The sequence below is a fragment of the Osmerus mordax genome, chromosome 6, assembly GCF_038355195.1.
Source record: "Osmerus mordax isolate fOsmMor3 chromosome 6, fOsmMor3.pri, whole genome shotgun sequence".
Lineage (NCBI taxonomy): Eukaryota > Metazoa > Chordata > Actinopteri > Osmeriformes > Osmeridae > Osmerus > Osmerus mordax.
Genome location: NC_090055.1, coordinates 13,822,430 through 13,849,901, shown reverse-complemented (window position 1 = coordinate 13,849,901; position 27,472 = coordinate 13,822,430). Strand labels below are relative to the sequence as shown.

The 27,472-nt window shown below is 40.4% G+C and overlaps 1 protein-coding gene across 2 annotated transcripts in view; it reads left to right on the top strand.

The window, feature by feature from the left end:
* washc5 (WASH complex subunit 5) overlaps nucleotides 1–27,472 on the top strand; it is a 77,836-nt gene that overhangs the window by 28,848 nt on the left and 21,516 nt on the right. For both annotated transcript variants that reach the window (XM_067238387.1, XM_067238388.1), the window contains 6 exons: nucleotides 14,669–14,796; nucleotides 14,962–15,091; nucleotides 21,884–21,996; nucleotides 22,085–22,251; nucleotides 25,839–25,914; nucleotides 26,085–26,195. In XM_067238387.1, the coding sequence (XP_067094488.1) occupies nucleotides 14,669–14,796; nucleotides 14,962–15,091; nucleotides 21,884–21,996; nucleotides 22,085–22,251; nucleotides 25,839–25,914; nucleotides 26,085–26,195 (725 nt within the window). The remainder of the gene's footprint in view (nucleotides 1–14,668; nucleotides 14,797–14,961; nucleotides 15,092–21,883; nucleotides 21,997–22,084; nucleotides 22,252–25,838; nucleotides 25,915–26,084; nucleotides 26,196–27,472) is intronic.

Genomic DNA, 27,472 nt, shown 5'->3' with positions numbered 1-27,472 from the left:
AACGCTGTAGCCTACGCGAGACACACTACAAAAACATCTACACAGCTGTTTAGGAAGTCAAACGGCGACAGAACATGTTCGGCACCCCCCTTACTTAAATCAAAAGTATTTCAATAGGTGAAACTATCTGACTACTAACCTGAACTTCATTGCCACTGTGGGGAACATTTTTGGGCATTCATTTGAGCGCAAATTTCATTTTCATTCATTTTTGAGCTCTATGTAAAATAAACCGCTGCTGTTTTCCAATTGGTAAAAACCTTGTCTATGAAGGTGATGTCTTTATCATTTCCGGCTGCAAATTGTCGACAGGGGAAGCAGAAACATGCATGTAGTTTGGCTGAGTTCTCTAACCAAGTTTGAGAGCGATGCCTAGGACCTTGGCTGAAAATGCGCATGGGGTACATTTGTATGGAGGATTATAGGGGCCAAAACTAAATAAATAAATAGTTGGATAAATAAATAATTATATAACACAAAGCTTAAATAAATGACTAATTATATAATGAAATGCCTAATTGTCATACAAAATATATAAATTACAAATTAAATGAGACACTAAATATATAAATGTTATATGTATTTGTGTGTGTGTATATATATATTTACGTTTTAATGTGTTCACATTTATTTATTTATCCTTACATTTATTTATTTATCCTTACATTTATTTATTTATCCTTACATTTATCCACAGTGTAACTTGCTGCAGCAAAATAAATCCGTCGTCTACGTCACCAAGTCAGGGGGCGGGTTTAAGCCTCTGATTGGTGGTTCAACCTGAATCAACTGCTTTTGACTCATTCAAGATGGCAGCATCTCGTGCGGATTCAATGAATAAAATATTGCATGCTACAGTGGTCGAAATGTTGTCGGTAGCTGAAGAGATGGAGGCAACTGCCAATTCACTTTTTTTTTTTTACATCATATTGAGAGCTTCGCTGAAATTATAGCAATGATATCGGCCATGACTGACACAGACATCAATGAAAATGTGTTCACGATCCTCGGCGAGATGGTACAGCATAGGGGGTGGGCGAATCGATCTCAAGACTGATAGTATCGATACCAACGTTGGTATCAGTAGCCTATTGATTGATACTGGCGTGATAAGATCAATACTTAAGTTTCAATTTCTGTTCTCTACATTCAGTACAAAATTCCCTTTACATCATTGTGGTTGTAACTTGTGCAAACACCGTCTAACTTCGCCCAAGCTCACTTTGCCCCTCCCCTGCTAGGCTGTGAGTTGTTGCCGGCGTGACAAAACTCTTTGTCCTGTGTTTTATTATGACCATAATCACGAACAAGTAATTAAAGGAAAAATCATTAAATGATCATGAAAATTAAAATTTTACATTTTAATTCAAATTTTCATATTGATGTTGCATTCACTTCATAAATTGAGGCATTGCGCCCTCGACACAAAGGTAGATAAACTGCTTTTCTAAGTAAAAAGTAATATTGCAAATCAGCAATATTGGTATTGGCAGGGGCGCCATATGGCCCTGTGTTTACTCCTTGGTATCGGATCAATACCACATTTTACAGTATCGCACACACCTAGCAGCTGCAGAGTGAGGCGATAGAGGACCCCTCTAGCTTGAAGAGAGCTTGATCGACTGGTTGAGCCTGCCTGGTGTGTAATACTGTTCATTCACCAATCAGAGGCTTAAACCCGCCCCTTGACTTGGTGACGTAGACGACGGATTTATTTTGCTGCAGCAAGTTACACCGTGGATAAATGTAAGGATAAATAAATAAATGTGAACACATTAAAACGTAAATATATATATATACACAAATACATGTAACATTTATATATTTAGTGTCTCATTTAATTTGTAATTTATATATACTGTATGTCAATTAGGCATTTCATTATATAATTAGTCATTTATTTAAGCTTTGTGTTATATAATTATTTATTTATCCAAGTATTTATTTAGTTAGTTTTGGCCCCTATAATCCTCCATACGTTTGCAGAACAGGCTGCATTGGATTGCTGTCATTCAAACCATGCTCGCCTTCACAAACAGCAGCAGTAATGTTGGTACCGAGAGACAGGGAAGTGCTTCCACTAGGACCAGCACGCTCTGCCTGCTCTGGAGTATGAGTTTAATATCCCTTGTTGCAGGGGCAGTAGATGGTTTGGGGATCAGAAATCGATGCATGATAAAAGGTTTTTCTTTGTAGGTACAAACACGCACGCAAAGAACAATCGATGGCTAACGAAGCTAAAAGACTACTGTTAACGTCTTTAAGCCGTGTATCTTCTATGAAAACAAATAAAGATTACAACTGAAACAGAAGTATGAAATTCCAGGGTCTAACATTAAACACCAATGCTACACCGACTATTCGTCAAAAGCCCTCCACAAAAGACCGATATACAATAACTTCGAGAACAAGTGAGTGAGTGGCAAGAGATTCGAGGTCGATTTCACTTTCATCGGTAAACGTGGATGCGGAGCTCTAACCTACGTTGCCCATTATCAACCAGACAATCACTGGGGAATCTTTTAAAAAGATTGGTTTAAAAAAAGCATATTACTGAAAGCACTAACAGCGCGGCAGAAATCTGGGGGGGCACAGCCCACCCCAGCCCCCCCCTGGATCCGGCCCTGTTGCCACAGCCTAAACTTTGTCAATCTGTTCATGAAAATAATTAATTTCAGCCTAAACCGTACAACGGAACGTTACATCGAATTCAACCAACGCAATCGCTACCAAGACGAACACAGCAGTAGTCTAGTAGGTGTACTGTAGTAGTAGAATTTACCGGGGAAGCTTCTCCACACAGGGCTATATCGCATTGATTTTGGGTAAAATCAGGGCTATATCGCAGGTGGGTAAAATCCGTCAGAGAAAGCAAGAAGGAAGACGATTTCGAAACTGCCGGTAGAGACATATTTCTGACCGCACAGACATATAAAGGACATCTCTAGTTTCGGCCGAGTCTTGGGTCTCGGAAAACATCCTCATTTTATTGATTGGACGTGTAGTTTTGCGTCTAGGTCAACTTGTTTGAGGTGTGGATGCTAGGTAAATGTTCGTTTTTCTCTCTGCCTAGCTCGTTAGCTATCACAGCTGCGCCATCACAGTGGCAACCAAACAGACACCATGAACGTTTTTGAAACTGCCAAAGGAGTTGTATTTCTGACCGCACAGACACATAAAGGATATCTATGGTTTCGGCAGTCTTGGAATGAAATATACGTAATTATGTGGGCAATGTAGAACAGCGGACAGATTCGATATTTGATCTTTTGTTAGTTATGGCCATTCTAGTGACGCTACTGTCATCATGGCTGCTAATAGAACGGCGAAACCAGGTCACATACGGTCTAATAACTATCATTCATTACCTAGCTACAAACAAATGCTTCGTAACTGAAGAGTATTTACTTTTTAATTGGCAATATTGACAACAGAGGTTAAGGAACTTGTCTTTAATCAAAAGATGGTCTCCGTTTTCAATTTGAAGCAGTAGATCTAGCTTATGTAGGACATTTTCCATTGCATCCTCTCTATAGCTTCACGCCTTCGGTTATTATTCAAGCCTACGGTGTTAATACAGTCTGTAAAAATACCACTTTGACACACTTGCAAGAAATGATCCGCTGGTTAGATGTAGCATGATCTTATTATTTAAGTATAAAAAAAACTCACCAGGGACAACGACAACATTGGCAACCCTGCACTATTATTATTTTGATGTCATCTTAAATTAAGGGTCTGAACAGGAATGGGTGTGCAGGCACACATGATTAGTTTCTCCTCCATCTTGAAGCTGAAACCTAGATTCTAGGTTAGAAATGTTGCCAGTCTGTTGCCAATGACCAACGGTTGCTACGTTTTTCCAGCAAGTTCAAGTCATTCCAGTGTTGTCCTTTTACCTTCAAATTCGTTCAACCCAGACTTCAGCAACTGGTTTTTCTGCTAAATTTTCACATTTTCCTGCAGCTCATCTTCCTGAATGTTTGCCCTTATTGTTTTGAATTTTTCTTCTTTTCTTCTCTTTTCTTCTGTTTTCTGCCTTTATCTTGCTCCAGGTCCTTTCAAAAATACCTTTCACAGCAGTACCTTCCAACTGCCAGTACTTTTGCATTTTTCTTCTCTTTTCTGCCTTGCTGCAGGTCCTTTATAACATACATTTCAGGCCTTTTGAAACTCCAGCAAATAATTTTCTGCTAAATTTTCAAATTCTTCAGAATTATTTCTCTTTTTGTATTTTTCTTCTCTTTTCTGTAGTTTTATACTTTCGTCCAGCTCCAGCCCCTTTCAAAAATACCTTTCAGGCGCTTCAGGTTATAACTTTCTACTAAATTTTCTAAATTTTCCGCTTTTTTAGCATGGTCAGCTATCCCCATTCAGGTTTTCAGCATTTTCACTGCTGTTAGTTATTGTTTATTTTCGCCCCCTAAGGATCAGTCAATATTTGGACTACATGGATGTAGCGGGGTTTGCTCGTTTAAGATTAGCAATACTTAATTTATAATTAAGTATGTAGTTCTTATTTGTTAAAGGGACAGAGGAAACCTTATTGAATACTAGCCTTCGTAATAATCAGTCTAATCTTAAGTAGTGAATTTCTATGAAAGTAGAGCAGATCAGATAACGTGAGGGATAACGCGAGTATTATAAACAATGATTTATTTAAGGAAATGTAATTGGGATGAACAAATACCAGCGAAGTTATAGGTTAGTTGAAAGTGAGTTGAGTTGAACTGTATACAGTAGGTCCTAAACTATGATGAGGGTTGGTACAAGATGGTAGGTTGAGAGAGTGTGGGGAGGGGGAAGGGAGAGAGAGAGAGAGAGATAGGCTTCTGGAGAACAATGGGAGAGTATGTTAACTAATCCTAACGAAAGTTAGGTTAAATAATTTGCAAACTAAAATCAAACGTAACAAATTAAATCACAATATGCCAATGTTCACAAGTAAGAAATGTAGCAATATCGCAGTTACTGTTGTCAGTTTGAAGAAGAAGAGTCAAAGTTCCGTTCGTCGTTGTCAAACGGTTAGAGCAAAGGAATCTTTCGTTCAAGTTCCTAGTGGTCCAGTGAGTTGCTGATTGAGAAGGATAGGTCAGATGTGTCGCGAACACTTCCGGTGAATCCTTGCGAAAAAGCCAGGATTGCTTGTGCGTCGAGGTTTTATAATCCTTGCGAAAGGGGGTATCCTTTTGGAGGTGACCTCTATGATTGGTCAGTTACTCCCACCTGCGCGTCCATCCTGAGCTTGACGTAAGGGTGTGAAGTGGTTGATAACTTTTCAGTGTTCAGCTATTTCAAATGTCCATGTATTGCTTATACTTCAAAATATAACAATACAACATTAATAAATGGTTTAGTTTGTAGATTCGAATCATTTTGATATCAAGATTGACTGATTTATCATAACAGGAAAGGAAGTTACATTAAAACATCAAATTATATCAACACAGCATTAAAGGGAAAGCATACATTATAACACATCAACTACTGTCATTGAAATAGTGTCCATGAGCCATGTAGTCCTTGAGAATATGTTTGTAAATCCAGAGAAGTTAGTTCTTCCTTAAAATCCTTTGTCTCCATACTGTAAGGCCATTTTGGTCTACCTTCTGACCCCATGCTGGGCCAGAAGCTTTGAAGCTCCTGCTCTGGAGATAAGGACAAGGGGGAAAACCCCCTTTCTCCTTGTCGGGGGTAGGGGAAAGGTGTGATGGTACGTGGTTTGTCTGTTGGCTCTGCTACATAGACAACCTAGGTGTCAAAAGTTTCATATTGGTAGCGATTGCGTTGGTTGTATTTTTATTTACGTTCTGTTGCATGGTTTAAGTAGAAATTGTGTTTTTGGGGTGGAAAGTGAAGCTAACGGTGGCTAATTTGCTAGCCACAGTCACTGACGTTACTAACGTCACTAACGTCACGAAAACACGTGTGACTACCTGTAGCAGAACATTCGTTTTGCATCTGTTAACTTGGGGGTTAGCTAGGCTAACTATATAGCTTTACTGAAAGGCAGCTGCAGAAACGCCACAAGCAAAGAGGCAGGGTGATAACTTTTTACTCATTTTACTTTGTGATGTGAAACACAATTGTGAAATGTAATGTGCAATATTTGCTGATATTATTAAGGAAGTAGGCCCACATCTACTTTCGGAAACGGTAGTCTACTATTTCACTGAAGCATTAGCATCATGACATTAGCCTCTGTTGCCCGGGCAACACATACTACAGTGGTCTATGATGCATCTGTTTTCAATCGTTAAAGTAAACATTCCTCACAAATACATTTTCGTTGTAGGATTTATTATGACATTACATTACAAGTAAACGATTTGTTGTTGAAATGATCATTACCTGTGGTTTCAAACCAGTGTTGCTCACTGCTACGCGAGACATTAAAAAACATCTACACAGCTGTAGGATGAAGTCAACCGGCGACAGAACATGTTCGGCACTCCCCTTACTTAAATCAAAATTCTATCTAACTACTAACCTTAACTTCATTGCCACAGCCTAAACTTTGTCAATCTGTTCATGAAAATAATTAATTTCAGCCTAAACCGTACAACGGAACGTTAAATCCAATTCAACCAACGCAATCGCTACCAAGACGAACACAGCAGTAGTCTACTGTACTGTAGTAGTGCAATTTACCGGTGCAGCTTCTCCACACAGGGCTACATCGCACTTTGCGTTGTTACTGACAATGATCACTACCAGTGAGCTTTTTATGAATGAGCGATTTTCCACTAAATAAATGTCAAGGTTATTTACGTTTTTGGGGGCATATTTTCAGTTAGCAGATGGTACTGTTTGAATCGCGATTCCATATTCTACTGCCGGTGACGTCGTAGAATAATCTTCAAAGGGGGTTCTTTATTAATGAATGAATGCAATATGAGTAGGCTAAATGCCTGAAAATATCACGAGAAGGGAAAAACTTAAAAGGACGTTTAAGTCAGAGATTACCCTTACAAAAAAGAAGTATATTTCAAGTTTATTTTGTAAGTATATTTAGTATAAAAAGTATACTATTATCATGTTACTTAAAGTATACTAGCAGTGTACTTATTTATATACTATTTTTGTACTAAGTAAACTGAATTGGCCCACTTTTAAGGTCACTTAGTACACTTTAAAGTACATTCATAGTGTATTTCAAGGTTTACTTTTGAATACTGTAAAGTAGCCTGTGTAGTGCACTTTTAGTTCATCAAGTATACTTCCTAAAGAGCCTCAAAGTATACTGGGCAATACTTTTAAGTGCACTTTCAATTAATGTAAGTACTTCAACTTTATAAATTAAATTTTACTATTACTTATTAATATATTATAATGTTTAGGAGCCCCTCAAACGCCTCAGATTATAAGGCACTTAGCGACAACGGGGGCCCTTGCAAAGTTACCCTGCAATTTCTTAGCTGAAAGAAGCTATTCACTGCGCAAGCTTTGACGTTTGAAGAATACAGCTCTTCTTATGAAACGTAACAGTAATTTAACTCATGGTTACAATGGTAAACCACCACAACAATGACCACGCAACAAGACACTACATTCTAAGCAGACACGTTTTAAAAATGAAATTCATGAAGTTACATTTGTATTTCGAACAAACGGAAAACTTATCAGCAAATTTTAACACTATTTACCGCCTTGCATCATGGGAATTGACCAGCCAATGAGCCACGCTATCTTCATTTTTTCACGTTGTTATTTCGTTCTTCAGACAGTTTGACAGTATAACCTTCAAATGCATAATGCAACCCTTCTGTCTACTTCTTTCTCAAGTAGCTTTTTCTTTTTTTTCCCATTAATACTCCAATTGATAGTTATTAGTATAAGATTATAGGGCTTCAGAATGTTTTGGCAGTAATTAAGGTCACAGTTTCAGTACCAAAAAAGATTCAATGTGCAATGCATAATAGATTTTCATAGACATGAATAATTAGAATGAGATGGATCTAAAAAATGTAACCTGTAATGTACTTATATGTAATTATTTTGACAGTTTTTGCTGTATAATAATAGAAAACGTACATCCTACTCCAGAAGAAATGTATACCATTTTCTGTTTCTAAGCATACTTCTTAAAAGTATATCAAAAGTGAACTATTTTCTAAGTATACTCCTTAAAAGTATATCAAAAGTGAACTATTTTCAAAGCATACTTATAAGTATATGAAAAGTGAACTATTTTCTAAGTATACTTCTTAAAAGTATATCAAAAGTGAACTATTTTCTAAGTATACTCCTTAAAAGTATATCAAAAGTGAACTAAGTGTATTATCCATATTTTAGTACTTATTTTTTGTAAGGGACGGTCAATTTTTACACCGGTCTGCCAAATGTATTCGTTTTGATTCAACTATAAGGCTGCCTCTTGCAGGGGAAATGAGAAGACATCTATTTCATTCGACACTTCACTCGTATTTTGAGTTGTAAATGAGCAGCAAAAAAAATATGTATCAGTTGTAAAAATGTCATAAAAAAACGGACCCCCCTGTGCAACCGACGCAAGCAAGCACACCCTACAATTTCCCCAGAAATTGTACCCTCTCTAGTTATGAAATGTTATGTTCTACTAGCCATTTGCAAGTCACTGTATTTCCAAGCCCTGATAGTGTAACTGACACAGTAGAAATAATTCCTCTTTCAAGTAATAAGCCCCTGTTCAAGTGTTGAGCATTAAATTAGCTGCACGGTCTGTAGAGATCTTGGGACAAAGCCACTTTTTTGTTCTAAAACCGGGCTATAAGCCCCTTTGAATTATAAGCCGTACAACCACAAGAAAACTGTAAAATCAGGGTACAGGCAGTGGCTTTATTTCTGAAAAATACGGTAGCCTACTTAATGGAGTTTGGAAATAAGGGTAGAGTTCGGGTCTGAAACGATTCCTCGAGTAACTCGAGTCAAATAAATGATAAAGGCAAATTCCTCTGCCTCAAAGCCTCTTTCGATACATTTTAAATCTCATGTCACGTTCTTTCGAAATGATTATTTTTTGTGTGACACAACGCGTTTACGTCACCCACAAAGCGGAAGGAGACGCAAGGAGTTAGCGGTGTTTTGATGGAATGGAAGAAGGGAGTGATAACAATGGCAATGAGCAAAAAGAAGAAACAAACTAGAGAGGGTACAATTTCTGTGGAAATTGTAGGGTGTGCTCGCTTGCAGGTGGGTCCGTCCCCTTAAGTTTTTTCCCATCTAGTGATATTTTCAAGCATTTAGCCTACTCAAGAACCCCCCTTGAAACAAGCGAACCCCCTTTGAAACAAGCTACTGTAACAACGTTGTCACCGGCAGTATTTCAGATGGAATCGCGATTCAAACAGTACCATCTGCTAACTGAAAATATGCCCCCAAAAACGTAAAGAAGCTTTACATCTATTTAGGGATAAATGGCTAATTCAAAATAAGTTTGCTACGAGCAAGCTAGTTGCGGTGGCTAGCCAAACTTCACTGAGTGAGGGGATTGTTTTTAAGCGCCGGAAATGAGCATGTTTCTTTTGACATTTTTAGGCTGTGGCACTGAAGCCAGCGACACACCACACAAGCTTGAGTTTAAATACATTCTTTAATGTGACATTACTTACTGTACATGCAGGTCTTGATTTGCTTAAATGTACATGTATGATGCTGCTAGTACACCACGGCACGATACGATACCCGCTGTGCAACAGCACATCTATGCACATTGTATCCATGCGTCGTTGCTAACGTGTGCTGATGTGGTGACGTAGATAGCACTGAGTACCCTTCGTCGACTAAAGGCACTTTTTTGCCACAAAAACGTTGTAACCTCCTAAACCGTGCAACGGAACGTACATAAAAATACGAGCAACGCAATCGAGACCAAGACAAACATTTTGACACAGGCGTTGTCTATGTAGTCCAAATATTGACTGATCCTTAGGGGGGCGAAAATAAACAATAATAAATAATTATATATGTGAGAGAACAATGGTTGTGCTCGCCGAAGGCGTGAGCACACCCAACAAGAGAAAACGACAGAAAATGTCCAAGGTTTGGGATCATTTCAAATAGAAAAGTAAAAAGAACGCTGTGGTGTGTGTCCATTGCAAGATCGAGCTAGCATACCACAACAGCATGTTGTCCATGCTGCAGCCTCTCAACAGAAAACATCCACTCAAAACATCCACATAAAAAAAACAAAAACAGTTCACACTGATTAATTAATATGCGTGAGTAAGTAAATGTTTTGATTTCAATAGCAATGAATATGAAAAGAGGTCATTACGATAGTAATAATGCTCTTTTAACCTGTTTTTCGTCTGCGTACATTCCCAAGGGTTCAAAGTATCTAACCATGTAAAGTAATTCGTCCAAATACAATGTTTTACATTCATGAATAGCCATTATCCTTTGTTTCATTATGCAACTTAGCCGACGGAAGAAACAACTTGTTCACATAAATGTGTTCTCTTCTCCGGTTAGCAACGGAGTATTTACGATATGAAGGCATCAAAATGTCCGTTGAACCCTCCCCTTTTGATTGACACCTTGTTTGACCCAATAGGAGCTTCCATGCCCCGTTGACAGCCCTCTAAAGCCAACTAGGTCTGTGCGTCCTGCCCCCCCCCCCGCCCCCCCCCCCCCCACACTCGTTCTAAACTAATTTCTCGAACTGGCTTCAACTGGCTCTGAAATTAGCTCGTTAGCCTTGTAGCTGACAGCTAGCTGAAAATGCCAATACCTCATTTGTATGCGTCTGTGGAGCCTTCAAAATAAGAGTCGATTGCGCAATATGGTTGACAGAATCAGTTTTCTTTGTGCGCCAATCCTGGGAAGCAGATAAAGCACTCCAATGTGTTCATGCTTCAATTTTTGTGTTTCAGTAATACTAATTAGGGATTTAACTATTATATATGATAGTTATAAGTACCACCTTTCATTAGAGATAACAATTATGAAAAATAATACCTTTTATCCTGAGTATTTGACCTTGGTTACAAAGGGTCATTTTGGAGTCTCCAAAAGGCCCTTTTAGAAAATGCCTGGATGTACTCTTATAAAAACATGTGTCAAATATGAATATATTGTGGTATTATGTTTGACTTTTGATTTGAATTGGGTAAGGCTTCAACCTGTGGTCCAATTTAGTCTTTCAGCTAATACCTACCACCTCTAGGCCTCTTCAGGCCTCTGTTTTCAAAACAAAATCTAGGCGGAAATAGAAATTTTCACTTTCCTTGTGTTCAAGCTTCTATTACTCAACACTAGTAGGACTGACAGGGGTCCTGACAACAGGGGACATAACTTCAGAGTGTCAGCTTTCAAAAGAGATCATTTACATGCATGTACTCCAAATGGTTCAAGAACAGCTTCCAATTTACTTTGGGTATGCTGTTTAGGCGTTTTCAGGCAAATTTAACAGGACAATGAAAAGGTTAATAGGCTATATATCCCTTGATATGTACGGATGTACGGTGCATAACAAAATAATAAACTAATCTAGCATAATAAATACATTTAAAAGCATAAAATCTCCACAATAATACTGGTAGACACTCCGGCCCATGTAATGTTCTGTTACAGACCAACCCGGCCCCACATTAAAGAAAGGAAAAATGATCTGGTCCTCGCAGAAAAAAGTTTGCAGACACCTGCTTTAAAGCGATGATTTTCACTTTCAATCCCAAGTACGAGCTTCCTTCAAGACCCTTCTTCAAGAAAAAGATGGAGAAAAAGTATGAAGACATCAAAGGCAAGTTGAAAAAAGCCCTGCAGGAGACTGACAGCATTTCACTCACAACTGATATTTGGACGAGTGTTGCAACAGAGACTTATTTAGGGGTGACGTGTTATTATCTTGGGGAGGATTGGGAAATGGTGTCCCACTGCCTGACAACAATGCCCATAGAAGAGAGACACACCGCTACAAATATTGCAAAGTGGATTGAGGATGTAACTGCCAAATTTGACATTCCACCAGAGAAAATCAATGTTGTTGTTCATGACAACGGTGCTAATTTCGTAGCAGTAGTAAAGGTTTTGCAAGAAAGGCATGGATGGGCATCAGTGCGATGTGCAGGGCACACCCTCAATTTGCTTGTACAAAGCTCTCTAAAGATCCACCAAGCTATCTGCAAGTGTGTGGCTGCTGTGCGATGCCTTGTTGAACATTTTAAGAAGCGTGAACTGGCATGCACCAAGTTGAAGGAGAAGCAGAAGCAAATGGGCACCAAGACAAACATGCTGGTGCAAGATATATGTACACGCTGGAACAGCACCTATCAGATATTGTCCAGGCTGGTAGAACAAAGATGGCCGGTGACTGCTACACTCTCTGACCCAGCAGTGACTCAGAGAGGGAAACTCCACCTTGATCTCAAGCCTGAACAGTGGATCCTAATTGAGGAGCTGAGCCAGGTCCTTGAGCCCTTTGAAGCAGCTACAGTGTTTCTGAGCGGACAGCAATATGTTACACCCTCTGCACTTCCACAACTAGTGCACAAACGAACAACATACAGAGTCCAGCTTTTGAGACTGCACTAGTGAGGTCATTCCAGGCTCATGCGACAGAACAGATCACAGCAAGATGGCAAGGACTGACAGAGTTTACACCTGAATCTCCAAACATCACCCTGCTGGCTGCTGCTCTGGAGCCCAGGTTTCGAAAACTGAAGTTCTTGCCTGCTGACCAAGTATTCAAGGTCCAAAGCACAGTACAAACCATGGCACTTGCTGTTGCTGCCAAAAAGCAAGCGAGGCAGCCCACTGCAAGTGAAAATGGAGCATCCAGCACAGCACACAACTCCCCGAAGCACATGTCAAGAGGGTCACCGTTCTTCGACATAGTGGGATCAGACTCCAGCACCAGTGGTGAAGAAGAGGAGGAGCAGCAGCAGCTAAACTAAGCTTTGCCGACCTTTTTTTTTTTTTTTTTTTTTTTTTTTTTCGTTGTCACAACTATTCCACAGATCTTGATATATTTCGGAGAACATCCCCTGTCCAAGAAGGAGAATCCACTGTCATGGTGGAAAATTAATGCAGCACGCTATCCAACGCTGGCAAAGTTAAGTTGCACGACTTAAAGGCAGTGTTTTTGTATTAGGCTATTATTATTTATTTTAATATATGCCTTAGTTTTAAAACTTAAAAAGTCATTTATTTTTATGTTTTTTGCATCTCAGAAAATGCTTTCTTTAAAACCCAGAATGTATGGCACTTAAATGCACTTAATTCATCTCAGTCAACTTTGTATTTGTTCACCGTACAAGTAAAGACAGAGAAACAATGGGTAATAACTAAATGTTTATTTTTGATAGAAAATATATTTTTTGTGTTTTTCTATAAAAGGAAACCTATTAGTTGTTCATTTTAGGAGACCTGTCTTATTTTCTTTTGTATATTTACTATTGCTCTTTAATTAAGCAAAATTACATTTTATCCGATTAATCGATGGAATTTTTGGTAGAATACTCGATTACTAAAATATTCAATAGCTACAGCCCTCTAGTAAACTCTAGTAGGGGAGTCATGTGGCTGAGCGGTTAGAGAATCAGGCTAGTAATCAGAAGGTCGCTGGTTCGATTCCTGGCCGTTCAAAAATGACGTTGTGTCCTTCAACGTACCTCCGTCCAAGGCACTCCGTCCTCCAAGGCACTTCACCCTACTTGCCTCGGGGGAATTACCCTGTACTTACTGTAAGTCGCTCTGGATAAGAGCATCTGCTAAATGACTAAGTGTAAATGTAGTAGAGTTTGCTTCTGTTATGACATAATGTTCGCTGTCTAACTGTGTTTCTAGTTGTAAATAGGCCACCAAATTTTGTTTGCACACAATGCTCTACTGCTCATGCGTAATCCGAGATCCACACTCCCAATGTTACAGTAACAAATAAAAGAACGGATTTCAGAAGAAATTTGAGAATTTGCACTAGTTACAGTTGCCTCTCATATTTGCAATAGCCCTACTTGGACCGTGCCCTGACAATTAATTTTGAACAATAAATGTTTAACCAGGATAACTGGATCAATCAGACCATTGAATGTTTATGATGTCCCTGTGTGTTTATACTTTTGACTCAGGACAACGACGTGAACATTGTCAGCCGACAATAGAATGTTCATAATATCGGGCTACGCATTTATAGACCAACTGCAGTCTAACCCTTAATGTGTGTGACATACTTTATAATAAATAAAATTTTGCTGAGTGATTGAAGGGCTAGACAATCGTTCTTATAAAATAGTCACGACTATCAACACGGAAATGAATGACAGATTGATGAAGGCCACTTCAGTTTCCAAACTGGCCTTGGCTGCGTGCAAGAAGCACCATCTAGCAATCAGTAGTGGACCATTGACCCCCTATCCGTGCTAAAAGTAGCCAGCTGCACAGTGATGCAAATCACATCAGCATTACGCGCCCACAACTCAACTGGAAGCTTAGGTAAACAAGAACAAATGGAGTATTTAGTGATCCTAAACATTTTGTAATATGCAAGAAAAAGAAAACTGTAAAAAAAAAAAAAAAAAAAAAAAAAACTTTAGGCTCCTAGCGGAAAGTACGAAATGCAGACAACAGCCCCTTTTCACCAGAGCGTGTCACATATTTAGGGGGTTAATATGGTATTTAAAGTATTATGAAAGCAGAACTTTCTCCATCATGAAAGTGTCTGACAATTTCTTTTTTCTTCTTCATGTAGCCTATGACCTGAACAACAAGCGCATGCGCCAGATCAAAGACCAGGTGATCAACGATTCCAAGTACAACCCCAAGATCCTCTTCCAGCTTCTGCTGGACACAGCCCAGTTTGAGTTCACCCTGAAAGAGGTCTGTCTCATGAACATAATTTAAATGTGTTATGTTGGGGGGGGTCCAGGTATATGTGTGTACACACAGGTAGGTACACACACACATATAGCCACAAACTAGACTTTGAAAGTGGTTGTTGGTCCACATTTAAACATCTTGACCATTTGCTGCCGTGTCCCCTAGATGTTCAAACAGATGCTGACTGAGAAGCAGATCAAGTGGGAAAGCTACAAGACTGAAGGTTCTGAGAGGATGACTGAGCTGGCAGAGGTTTTCTCTGGAGTGAAGCCCCTTACCCGGGTAGAGAAAAATGGTAAGTCCCATTCAAGTCGCAATTTCAAACAAACAAATTTAAAAAAACAACTATGCTGCATTGAGCTACACCACATTTAACCCTTTTCCACCAAAGCCGGGCCGGTTCTGGGCTGGGGCTCTTGCGGTTCGATGCTGGTTTTAATCTAAGAACCAGCTCGATTTTCCACCGACTGAGAGCCAGAGTCGGGCTACGTCTTTAAACATGTCATACGCCTCCGTTGTCCTAGCAACGCGTTATGAAGTCATTGATTGTAACAACAATGGAGGAATACCTACCAGTAATTTTAATGTTGGCTATACAAACGTATACTGCACTTCGTAGACGTGCATTTACAGCTCTTCATGGTCGCTATGAAGAGAGGTTACGTTCAAGAAGAACGGTAATTATCTTGAACGTTTTGGCTGTTAGTATTATAGCTTTTAGCTGGCTTGCGATAGCCATATCTATTGATAACATATCAATGCTAGCTACTAAACGTAGCAGCTCATATGGACTCTACCTGTAAACAAACCAAAACATACATGATTTTACCTTTGCAGATCGTATTATGGCTGAGGGCAAGGTGGAGGTCACATGTTGTGTGGACATATCCCCGATCACGCTATTGGTGGGACACAGTTGTGCCGGATTTCATCCCTGCACAGTTTGTTCAAAACTTTCGAGTGTCCCGGGAGTATTTTGAATACATTTGCGATCAGGTCAGGTATCTCATGGGCAGAGTGAATACAAATTACCGTCTGGCTATTCCTGTGAGAAAACGTGTATCATTTGCTCTCTGGAAGCTGACCACCGGCAGCGAATATAGGTCCATCAGCCACCTTTTTGGTGTTGGTCTAATCACCAAAATGGCCATCTCTGGCATTAACGTTGGACACAATATTTAATTGGTGACCCGGCTTACCCCATGCAGAACTGGCTTATGAAGCCATTCTCCGACACTGGTAGACTGTCAGAAGAGCAACATACATACAACTACAGACTGAGCAGTGCGCGCTCAGTTGTAGAGATGGCTTTTGGGAGACTAAAGGGGCGATGGAGATGTCTCCTCAAAAGAAATGACTGCAAGCTGGAGCTGAGCAAGATAATGACCTTGACCTGCTGTGTACTTCATAATATTTCCGAAGAGCATGGTGACAATTTCATTGAGGAGCACAACAGGTAGTTCAACATTCAGCCTCCAGGTCAGGCATTGCCTGAGCATGGTGAGCTGGAAGGGGCAAACATTAGGGCAGCCATAATGAGCTACTTCAACAGAAGAGAAGAATAAATGTTTGTACTGCATACCACTGTCCCTTAACTGTAGGGGGTCAGATGGCTGAGCGGTTAGGGAGTCGGGCTAGTAATCAGAAGGTTGTTGGTTTGTTGGTTCCCGGCCGTGCCAAATGAAGTTGTGTCCTTGGGCAAGGCACTTCACCCTACTTGCCTCGGGGGGAATGTCCTTTGTCCTGTAATTACTGTAAGTCACTCTGGATAAGAGCGTCTGCTAAATGACTAAATGTTCTGTTCTGTTTACCTGATAAAAGCTGCACATTTCATCAATTCAAGTTTGAGTGATAGGTGAAGTAGTTAGATGATGGGTAAAATAGCATGTGAGCCTTCACATATTTAAAACTGAAGAACAAAAATAAATGGATAAATAATTATATTTTTATTAATAAATAGTTAAATATAATAACAAGAATAAATAGATAAATAATTATATTTTAAATTAATAAATAGTTAAATGTAACAATGCATATTTCATTTATTAGCTTGGGACTCCATCGCTGTCACCATGCGCCCCATAAGACCAAGCAGAGCGCCCGTATCTGCCTCCATTTTCTGCATCATCTCCCTGCTAAAATCTAAAAACGTTGTGTCCGCCTTCACCATATAGTCGATAAGGTCCTCGTTTGCACGCTTTCTTTTTCCTGTTCACAAAACAAACAAAGGTCAACAGTAATGACTTCACTTGGCTTACCAAAACATGAGCATCTTATATTTTGTTAACAAAACATTATTCCATTTATGCACAACAAATCTTACCTCCTTTGGCTTGCTGTACAGAGGCCAATCCACCAGAGCTAGATGGTGCCTGTGAGCTGCTATTCCGTGGCAGCGGCAAAGTTTTTTCCTCACCCTCCACCACTTCCACATCAGTGACAGACAACTCTATAAATAGCCAAATCAAGAGAAGTGTGTCTTAAACATAGTCTTGCAAACTACACTTACATCAACTTCAGTCTTTTTGTGGTGACAAACGTCAACTCGTGAAAACATTTACTTTTTACTTTTGTAGCCATGGTTACGGAAAGTTAGCTAAATAGCAAGAGCTAACCTACCAGCTGTTTTAGCAACTAGCGTCAGCTGCTAACGTCAACAACTTTAACGTTACCAAGCGATTTAATGTAATGTTAAAAGGAGACACAGTCAATAAATATATTTAATGACTTGACGTAATGAGAAGACCTACCTGAAGCAGCGAAACTTTGTCCGCTGTCATCCATTAATTCCTCCACCATTGCTGTGGCTGAATTCAGCGCCCCCCTCACCTGACAAGCCGGTCCGTCACCTAATATCGACTCCAGGATAATAATAATGTTTTTTTTCTAGGACGACTACTGCCCAAGGTCCTTCTTCTGGTTCCTATATTCTTTTTTTAATTTAAATTTTTAATTTATTAGTTGTTTTATACCTCTCTTGTAGCCAGCAGCGGCCATCTCCAGCTTTATCTTTTCAAATATTGGTTTTGTTCTAACGGCACCTTCTAATTTATTTTGAACTTCTGTGGAGGACCACAGAGCCAGTAAACATCTCGTTTCCTCCTCAGACCATTGCTGTTTTAGTTTAGCTTCCATTTTGTTAGCTGTTGTACTGGTCTTTTTAAAAGTGGTGGCGTAATGTAACAAAAACAGTTTCTTCCCTTCCGCTGTTGGCCTCTTCAACAAGGCCAAGGGTCAACACTGACTCTAATGACTTCCTGCTTAAAACACACTGCTTTTTGCACTGCATTACAAAATTGTCTCTTGTACATTTGTATTTTTTGTAATATTTGTATTTTTATATTGTAAATTACGGCAACTTATATTTTATTTTATATTTTATTTTATTCTAATTCCACTTAGTACTGCTAGTTTATGTACCCTTAGTATAGATAGTCCACATTTTTAAATGTATAATATGTTTATTGTATGCACCTTCCTGCCAAAGCAAATTCCTTGTCTGTGCAAATTTTCATGGCGAATAAATCCCATTCTGATTCTGATTGTTTTGGCACGGGACGGGACGATAATCCCGCCCCCTGGCGCCCAACGTCACCGGTTCTTGTTTCTGGCCCACCTTAAAGTTGGTGCTGAGTTGGAACCTGTTTTTTGGAACCGGAGCCAGGTTTATTTGTGTGGAAAACCGAAGAACTGGTTCGAGAATTGGAACCAGCACCGGCCCGACTTTGGTGGAAAAGGGATAATTGATACCAAGGGTTAGGCCGAATCCCAATACTCTGTCTTACCCCTACCCCTTACCCCTAGCCCTTAGTTTACCCATAGCCCTTATGTCTTGAAACTGAGGGGTAAGGGCTAGCCTGGGTGCCAGCCAAACTTAGCCCGCCCACAAAACATTTTGGTTGGGTCTGGGGTCGCTCGGTTGGGGAAAAACTATGTCCGAACAAGAGCTGTTCGGACCAATCAAATTGTCAGGGCGGGCTTTATACGATGATGGACAGATGATCAACAGTAACATAATCAACCACATCACCAAAGAGCGCTTGGGTTGAATTAGTTTTCAACAAACAACATACTACGTTGCTCTGATTGATTGTAGGTCTATCCAATTGAGTGAAGAGGCATTTTTTTCCGGGTTCGGTTGAAACACGCCCCATACTCACAGCCCAACGGAGCGGTACAGACTCATATTCTGACTAGAATTATGAGTATGACAACGTCAGGCTAGGTAAGGGCTACATAGCCTTATGAAATGAGACGCCACTTGGTTACGTATATCGATGTCTCCAAAGCAAGTAGTGTTATGCACTGATATCAAACAAAATTCGTTTGAAATTTGCTGCTAATGGAGTTTAATTAAAACTGTACACGTGCATGGAGTCCATTCAAGGCTAATCAGTGAGATGCGGGACTGTTGTGCAAATCAGCAATGTAATGTTAGCGCAGTAAACTAGAGATTTAAAAAAATGTTTAAATTAAGAACATGGTTGCAAATACATATGTACAGGACTGTGTAGAGCAGAAAACAAGACTGTCATAATTTTTTTATCAATTATTTAAGCCGAAAATATTACATTTATTGGACTCTCTGAATGATCTGTCCGACATTGTTGCAGGTAGCGCAGTATTCACATACCCCTAGGTTTCAAGTAAGCTCCCAACCTTACTTGGTTTTAAGGGGTGTATACCCCTTCGTCTTAGCCGTACCCCTAGCTCAAAAAGAGTATTGAGACACCACTTACTTTCACGGGAACGTGCAAAACTAAGGGCTAGGGCTAAGACAGAGTATTGGGATTCGGCCTTAGTGTGCCAATAAAGGTAGATATAAAGTTAAAGATGTTTAGCTACGCACACTATTACTTTACATTTACATTTTGTCATTTAGCAGACGCTCTTATCCAGAGCGACTTACAGTAAGTACAGGGACATTCCCCCGAGGCAAGTAGGGTGAAGTGCCTTGCCCAAGGACACAACGTCATTTGGATTGCCGGGAATCGAACCGGTAACCTTCAGATTACTAGCCCGACTCCCTAACCGCTCAGCCACCTGACTCACTTTAAAACCAAACAAAAATATACATTATTTGACGGCATGCTATATAGTAAGATACATAATCTTACAACATACAGTTGTAAGATACATTATTACGAAGGACATTATTAGGAAGGGCAATAAACAATGTTGATGGTCACTACTACTCAGTTTATTAACAATTTCATTCAGTCAATGCAAATAGTGTATTTTTCGGAAATAAAGCCGCGGCTTGTACCCAGATTTTACAGTTTTCTTGTGGTTGTACGGCTTATATTTCTAAGCGGCTTATAGCCCGGTTTTAGAAACAAAAAAGTGGCTTTGTCCCAAGATCTATACAGACTGTGCAGCTAATTTAATGCTCAACACTTGAACGGGGGCTTATTACTTGAAAGAGGAATTATTTCTACTGTGTCAGTTGCACTATCAGGGCTTGGAAATACAGTGACTTGCAAATGGGTTGTCATACATAACATTTCATAATTATTTCAGTAAATCAAACAGCTGCAAGACCCAGTGAAATGTTATATACAGCTAGCAACCAAACGCTAGCATCGCTAACAACATTGGCTAATTCAACTTCGGTAGTGTAACCAAGCTCTTTGTAGGTTTGTTTTAGATAGAATTGTGTACGGTTGTGTGGACAATAAGACACTGACGCGGTCTCTTTTCACAACTTGTATTTTCCCACTGCTCTTCCTGACATTGCCATTCGACAGTCCTCACTGACTTCACGTAATGCTTACATCAGCATCATGCCTACGGCAACTCCCGATGAACATAGAAAGGTCTGCTACAGTAGGCTATCTTCAGAATTTGCAAGCTAGTTTAAGTTATACTATATCTAAAATAATTTGGTAGACATAACAATGGATTTTGCCACTACATGAGTGACTTGGCTTTATTTCTGGACATACTATCCACAACCGAAGTGTGTTACACAATGCTGTAAGATCGCCTGATCGATGTTAAACTCTTTCTCCAATCTGCAGATTGATAATACAACCAGAACTCAAGTAAACGCAGTCTTTCCGTTAGTAAAGAGGCAGACTAAAACCCTTTCTTCAACAAATATTTAATTCAATTATACAGTTTGGTCCGGATTTGAGCATTGGCGAAACTGAAGGTGTCAGAATAAATACAAAACATGCGTCAAAGTTGTCGTGTGAGTCTGGCCAATCATGAAATAGCTGTGTCGTCATTAGAACCCATGCAGTTTCTCTTGAGAAAATGCGCTCGGCTACACAGCCGGCTGTTCTCGAATCGATCTCACGGTACTTTGATGGATACGTCACGATGGATAGCCTCAACGCCGTCTCAAGTCGGACAAAAAGTCTAACCAGAATTCACTGCTTCAAGTCAGTTGGCTGCAGCCGGCTGTGGCGCTGCTTGAAGTCGAACACACCTTGTGCTCTTGGTACCCAGAATGCCCCGCGGCAAACTGAAAAGCTACGAAGTTAAGGGCATTAGCTTAGTTAGATAAGCATTGTTTGGAGTTCTATTGTTGTGTTCGCTCTGTTTTGATATGTGTAATGCTATGGTCTGTAGTTTAGATAATTTGAGTGTTCACCCTGATTGGGAATGTTGTCTAGTTAGATGGCTATCCAAGCTGTCCAATGGAAAAGTGCATCTGGGGAAATGAACAGTCGTGAGCAATGTTCCGCTAAATGCTAGCCAGCGCTACGGTATCGCTGTTCCCGATTTAAGTGCGGCCTATATTCCAGTGCGGCCTATCCTCCGATTTACAAACATGAAGCTCCTATTCTGGTGGGGTGCAGCTTATAGAAAATGCGGCTTATTTTCCAAAAAATACGGTACTCAAAATACAAGCACCGATAAAATAGTAAGAAGTTGGGCAAGCATGCTCAGACTTGTACACCTCCAACTATGATGTTCCTGAGCCTACAACTATGGCTTGCGGTAGCCGAGCCTCTCCCATGGTCCGACAGTAGGAACTCAATCGTTTTCAGTTCACTGAGTTTAGTTAGGGTTGTGGTGGTCATTTGAATTTCCTTTCTTTTGACTCAACTCACCAGAAAATCCTTGTTGTGTTCCATAGAGAACCTCCAGGCATGGTTCAGAGAAATCTCAAAGCAGATAGAGTCTCTGAACTATGAAGACTCCACTGCTGCAGGGAGGAAGACGGTACAGCTCATCCAGGCCCTGGTCGAAGTAAGAACTATAGCTTTTTACACTCTCTACTTCTCTATGCTGTGTTATAATACCATAGTACTATAATGTAATTTCCCCTTACACTCAGGTCCAGGAGTTCCACCAGCTTGAGTCCAACCTGCAGGTGTGCCAGTTCCTGGCTGACACCAGGAAGTTCCTGCACCAGATGATTCGCACCATCAACATCAAGGAAGAGGTCCTGATCACCATGCAGATAGTAGGAGACCTGTCCTATGCCTGGCAGATCATAGACAGGTAGGGGTTGTACCAGACCTGGTTTACAAATTGTATGTAGACATTGTTGATAAGCATCATAGTTTGTTCTGTCCATCCATCCATCATCTTCTGTTTATCCGGGGCTGGGTCGTGGAGGCAGCAGTTTAAGAAGGGTATTCCAGATGTAGGGGGTTAAATATTGGCCAAACAACCAAAACGAATTCCCCTATGGTTTAAAGGAAGATGGGAAACTGAACAGTGTATTAGCATGAACCAAATAATGCCAATACCAATAGAATTCCAGGTATTTGACTCTATGGGTTAAATCAGAGCAAGAATGGTCAAAGTACGGTTAAATGATAATAACATTAATAACATTGCAAATGAATGAAATCAATTACAAGGCAAACATGTTACCAGGGATGTAGTGGGAGCTAAACGCACGTAAACGCCGTTTACGCACCTCCCGAAATTCGTAAATAGTGTTTATCCACCTCTAAATAGCGTTTATGCGCGTTTACGCACATCTAAGTTCTCTGCGCCTTGTATTCTGCCGTTGGAATAATCCGAAATTAATTTGGTGTAATTTTAAAACACCAAAGACTAAATTTCATATTGTTTAACATATAAACGCTGTAGTCTGAAATCATTTCATCTGCGCTGTATGGTCTGTGACCCTCCAATCAATGCGTTGCGGCTGCGGCTGCGACACCAATCAGGATCCACGAAGTATGTACACACATACACATTGTGGATTAGTCTACCTGTTCAGAATGGATTAATTAGCCATGGATCTCAGGCGATTTTTGAAGAGACCATCGAGTGCTCCCACTCCCACAGATGCCCGCAAAAGGCCTCAAGTACAGAGTAAGATCAATTCACGTTTGTAAACGTTGTTTTGGTTTGCACAACATCGCTTTAAGACAGGGACAAACGGCTAGCCTACTATTATTAACGTTCTTTTAAATACGATGATGCAGATACAAGCCAACCTTACCGGTTCCATCCAAATAGGCCTAATGAAACGTAAAAATGAATAAATAAACAGGGTTCTCAAGCCTCTGTGAAGGGGCTGAAATGCGTGTTTCTCACGGTCAATGCGTGGGGGGGGGGGTTTGAAACAGACGTGAAAGCTCGTCTGGGGGGGGGGGGGGGGTGATCTGGGGTCTGAGAGAGTCGGATTGGATACAAATGGAAATTAGTGAGACAGTGTCCTAAAACTCAAATGGAAAAAATAGGTCAACAGTATTACTGTTTCATTTGTGTTTTGTTTATTTTGGACCCAAGAAAACTGTTTTGCTTTAACAGCCATATTGCTTTACTTTAATTCCTGTTCCCCTGAACCTTTCTGTGTTCCATGGGAACAAAAGGGGGAAACTGTAGGGCTGTTTTGGCAGCCCCTTGTCACTGGTCACCCAGACACTCGTCTGGGACAGTCGTTCATTTGCATGAATGATAAAATGACAATCACACCTTAATGACACGCCTCTGGAAAGGTGGTCTCAACAGTTGAAGAGGAAGGTGGACCGAGGAAGACTCTGAAATTATCATTAAAAGTTGTGTCCTTCTAAATATAGTTCTAAACAGCTTTTAATGTCATGTTTGATATGATTTTGTTTCTTTTATGTATTACATTCTAGTAATAATTCTAATACTGTAACATGTACATTTACAGGGTTTACAGAGTTTGTGCTTGCAGCAGACCAATGTGTTAACATATTCCCTTGTCTTGCAAGGGCACCACTTGGTCTACTGCAGCCTTGATTAATGATCCAATTTGAATTTGTATGCGTTAGACAACCTTTCTGTCATATGACCGGTGTCCCCATTTTAGTCAGGTTTGGGTGTATATTGGAAGAAGTTTTTACCACTCACTTTGAGTTCTGTTTACGATACAGCTCCGGTGCGTTAGGTGCCTAGTCTTCATTGTGAATACCTTTGTTAACCATTGCTCTGAAGGTATGTTTTGTATTTGATGATATTTCATTATCATTGTATTGATTATCTTACTATTTAGATAATAAACTATTATTGTGCATTTTAAGTTACTTGTTCTCCTTGAAACGTATCTATCACGCTACGGCGGTGAAAACTTTGATCTAGTCTGGTTGATGCGGCTAATACTGATTATAAACAGACTTTTGAAGTAGGTTTTAACTTAAGGCCTCTGAGTTACTTACGGTGGATCTCCACGCTCCGAAGGAATTTACCGGAGCCTCTGAGTTTACATACTAGGTCTACTATGGTTAAATCCATATTATAGTAATGATAAACGACTGATTAGTGAACACGCATACTTTAGGGTCGATGCTCTAATCAAGCAGACAATTTTTACCATTAACTGTTTAGTGCTCAAGGTTACAGGTAACGCACTTGTGCACATTTCTAAAATTGGAGTCAGATATTAACAAGTCAATTATTTCCCTGAACATCTAACCAGAATTGAATTTCCCAAGCCGGGGACAAACACCAAGCGTCTCCGGCCTTACGATCCTATTACCTACACAGACGTCCATATCCCCTGCAACACTTTTCAGCTCTTCCTGGGGGATCCCAAGGCATTCCCAGGCCAGCTGATATATAATCCCTCCATGCTCCTTCCTCACTTGTGAACAATATCTTGACCTCACTCCCAACCCTGATGGAGCAATCTTCTTTTTTCCGGCAGAGAACCATGGTGTCAGACTTGGAGATGCCAGCCATTTCACACTGTGCTGCAAACTGCCTCACCATGTGCTAAAGGTCCTGCTCTGATTAAGTCAACAGAACTAAGTCATCTGCAAAAAGCAGAGACGCAATGCTGAGGTTCCCTAACCAGACATCTGCCTCACCTCGGCTGTGCCTCAAGATTAGTCCTGCTCCTCTCTTTACCCTAGTGTCCAAGACATATGTCCGTAGGTCTGATAATATTACATCAAAATCAATCATCGATCTTTGGTGTAAGGTGTTCTGGTACCAAGTTTACCAAGTAGATATTTATTTTATTTATTACTTATGCTCGAACATGGTGTTTGTTATGGCCAATCCATGACTAGCAGTCCAGTGGCTAAGCAACATTCAGGTTCAGATCCTGCAGGCCGTTCCTCCCAGTCACCCCCCTCCAGCTTTCTCCATCATTGCCCACATGAGCATTGAAGTCTACCAGCATAATTATAGAGTCCCCAGGTGGAACCCCTTCTAGGACGCCACCCAGAAACTCCAAGGCGGCCGAGTACTCTGACCTGTGGTTCGGTGCATAAGCACACGACAGTCAGAGTTTTTCCCCCAGCATCTTGCAGCCGCATAGATGCAACCTTCCCTGGGGAGAACTCTAACATAGTGGCATTCAGCCAGGGGCTTGTGAGTATTCCCACACCCGCCCTGTACCTTTCTCCCTGGGCAACTCCGGAAAAGAATAGTCCAGCCCCTCTCTAGTACTCTAGGGCTATGAGTAGAGGTGAGCCCACTATTCCTGGTTCCAGGAGGTTGCCCCGGTTTCCCTTTTCTGGGCGAGGGGCTGCAGCTGTCTATTTACCTTTTCATATGGGGTCATGTGAATCGCTCTTAGTCTGAGTTTGTTCTGTTTGGACTGTTATTGTCAGTGGATACCGTAATTGTTTGAGATGTTATTATTTTGCTACCCACAGCTTCACATCCATCATGCAGGAGAGCATCCGAGTGAACCCCTCCATGGTGACTAAGCTGAGAGACACATTTCTAAAGGTAAAATTCGCATTTATTGTACACATATAAATTAAAACCAATAACATACACATAATCAATAGAGGATAGGGTGCCATCAAATGTATTAGCAGAGAAATTGGTTGTGGGATAAAAAAGATAACATAATATACTAAAACCTGCACTGGTGTCAACATTTCTTAAACTAACAGTTGGCATCTGCCTTGGACCTGCCACTGCTGCGAATCAACCAGGCCAACAGCCCTGATCTGCTCAGTGTCTCCCAATTCTACTCTGGGGAGCTTGTGGCCTACGTCAGAAAGGTAGTGTTTAGAAATTGTTATGTTTCCCACATGAGATGTTATCACTGGGTCTTTTCAATATATTTCTTGAGTATTTGAGTATTCTCTGTTAAACGGACCACCAGCCGTTCGGCTCCATTCGGAATTTTCCGGATTTCGTGGTGTCAAAATGGCCACTGCACTCTGACCTTTCGATTGACCAATTAGGAGCTTCCATGTCCTGTCCATAACCTTCTAAAGCCAACCAGGAGGCTCCCAAAATCTGTGTGTTCTCCCCCCCAAAATGGCTTTGACCAATCCTACCTTAGCTACCGGTCATTACTTGATGGCTGAGCGGTTAGGGAATCGGGCTGTTAATCAGAAGGTTGTCGGTTCGATTCCCAGCCGTGCATATTATGTTGTGTCCTTGGGCAAGGCACTTCACCCTACTTGCCTCGGGGGAATGTCCCCCTGTACTTACTGTAAGTCGCTCTGAATAAGAGCGTCTGCTAAATGACAACATTTAAATGTAAATGAAGAAGCTCTGTCAAGCTTTCCGTCGTTAAGGTGCAAAATGCCATACAGAACATACAAATCTGATAGCAAGTAGTACCTCAGGAGTTTAGAGGGCAGTCAATTTTTCCCTTTCCACAGCCCAAAATCCAAGAGTAAAACATTGTAGAATTCAGCTGAATATCTTAAAGATCAACGAACATACTTTTGTCTGTTTCAACGTATTGTGTTGCTATTGTACTCTCTCTGAAGCCCTACGCTAGCATCACATTAGATGTGAGATTACATTCGCAAAACTGAATATAAAAATTATGGTTACTATTTACTAGTATGATTAGGCCTACTTCTTTATCTTAATAGTAGCTAATAGTAGCTAGCTTTTAGAGCTACTATTACCAACAAACTAAACTAACCGCTGTAAAAAAAAAAGTTTAGTTGAGCGCGGAGCGGAGGTAGAGGCAAGGCCATCGGAGAGACGTTGGGTAACGTTGTTCTGAAACACATGGCGGAGGCAAAGAAATCAGTACGACCCAAGTCATCCAAGGTGTGGGAGCATTTCACACTAAATACATCGAAACAGTGTGTTAATTGACCGAGGTGAAGTTAGTTTCATATTCGACATTCGTCTCACATTCGGAAGACGCTACTTTGCAGCATCACGTTAGGGACCGGGTGAAAACAACCCATACCATTTTGAAAAATGTAGACTTTTATAATATTTTTAGGAATATAAAACCTCAAACAGACACCAGAGTATCTTAATAATGTCTGGTATACTTCCACAGCCTTTACTTTTTCAATTAAGT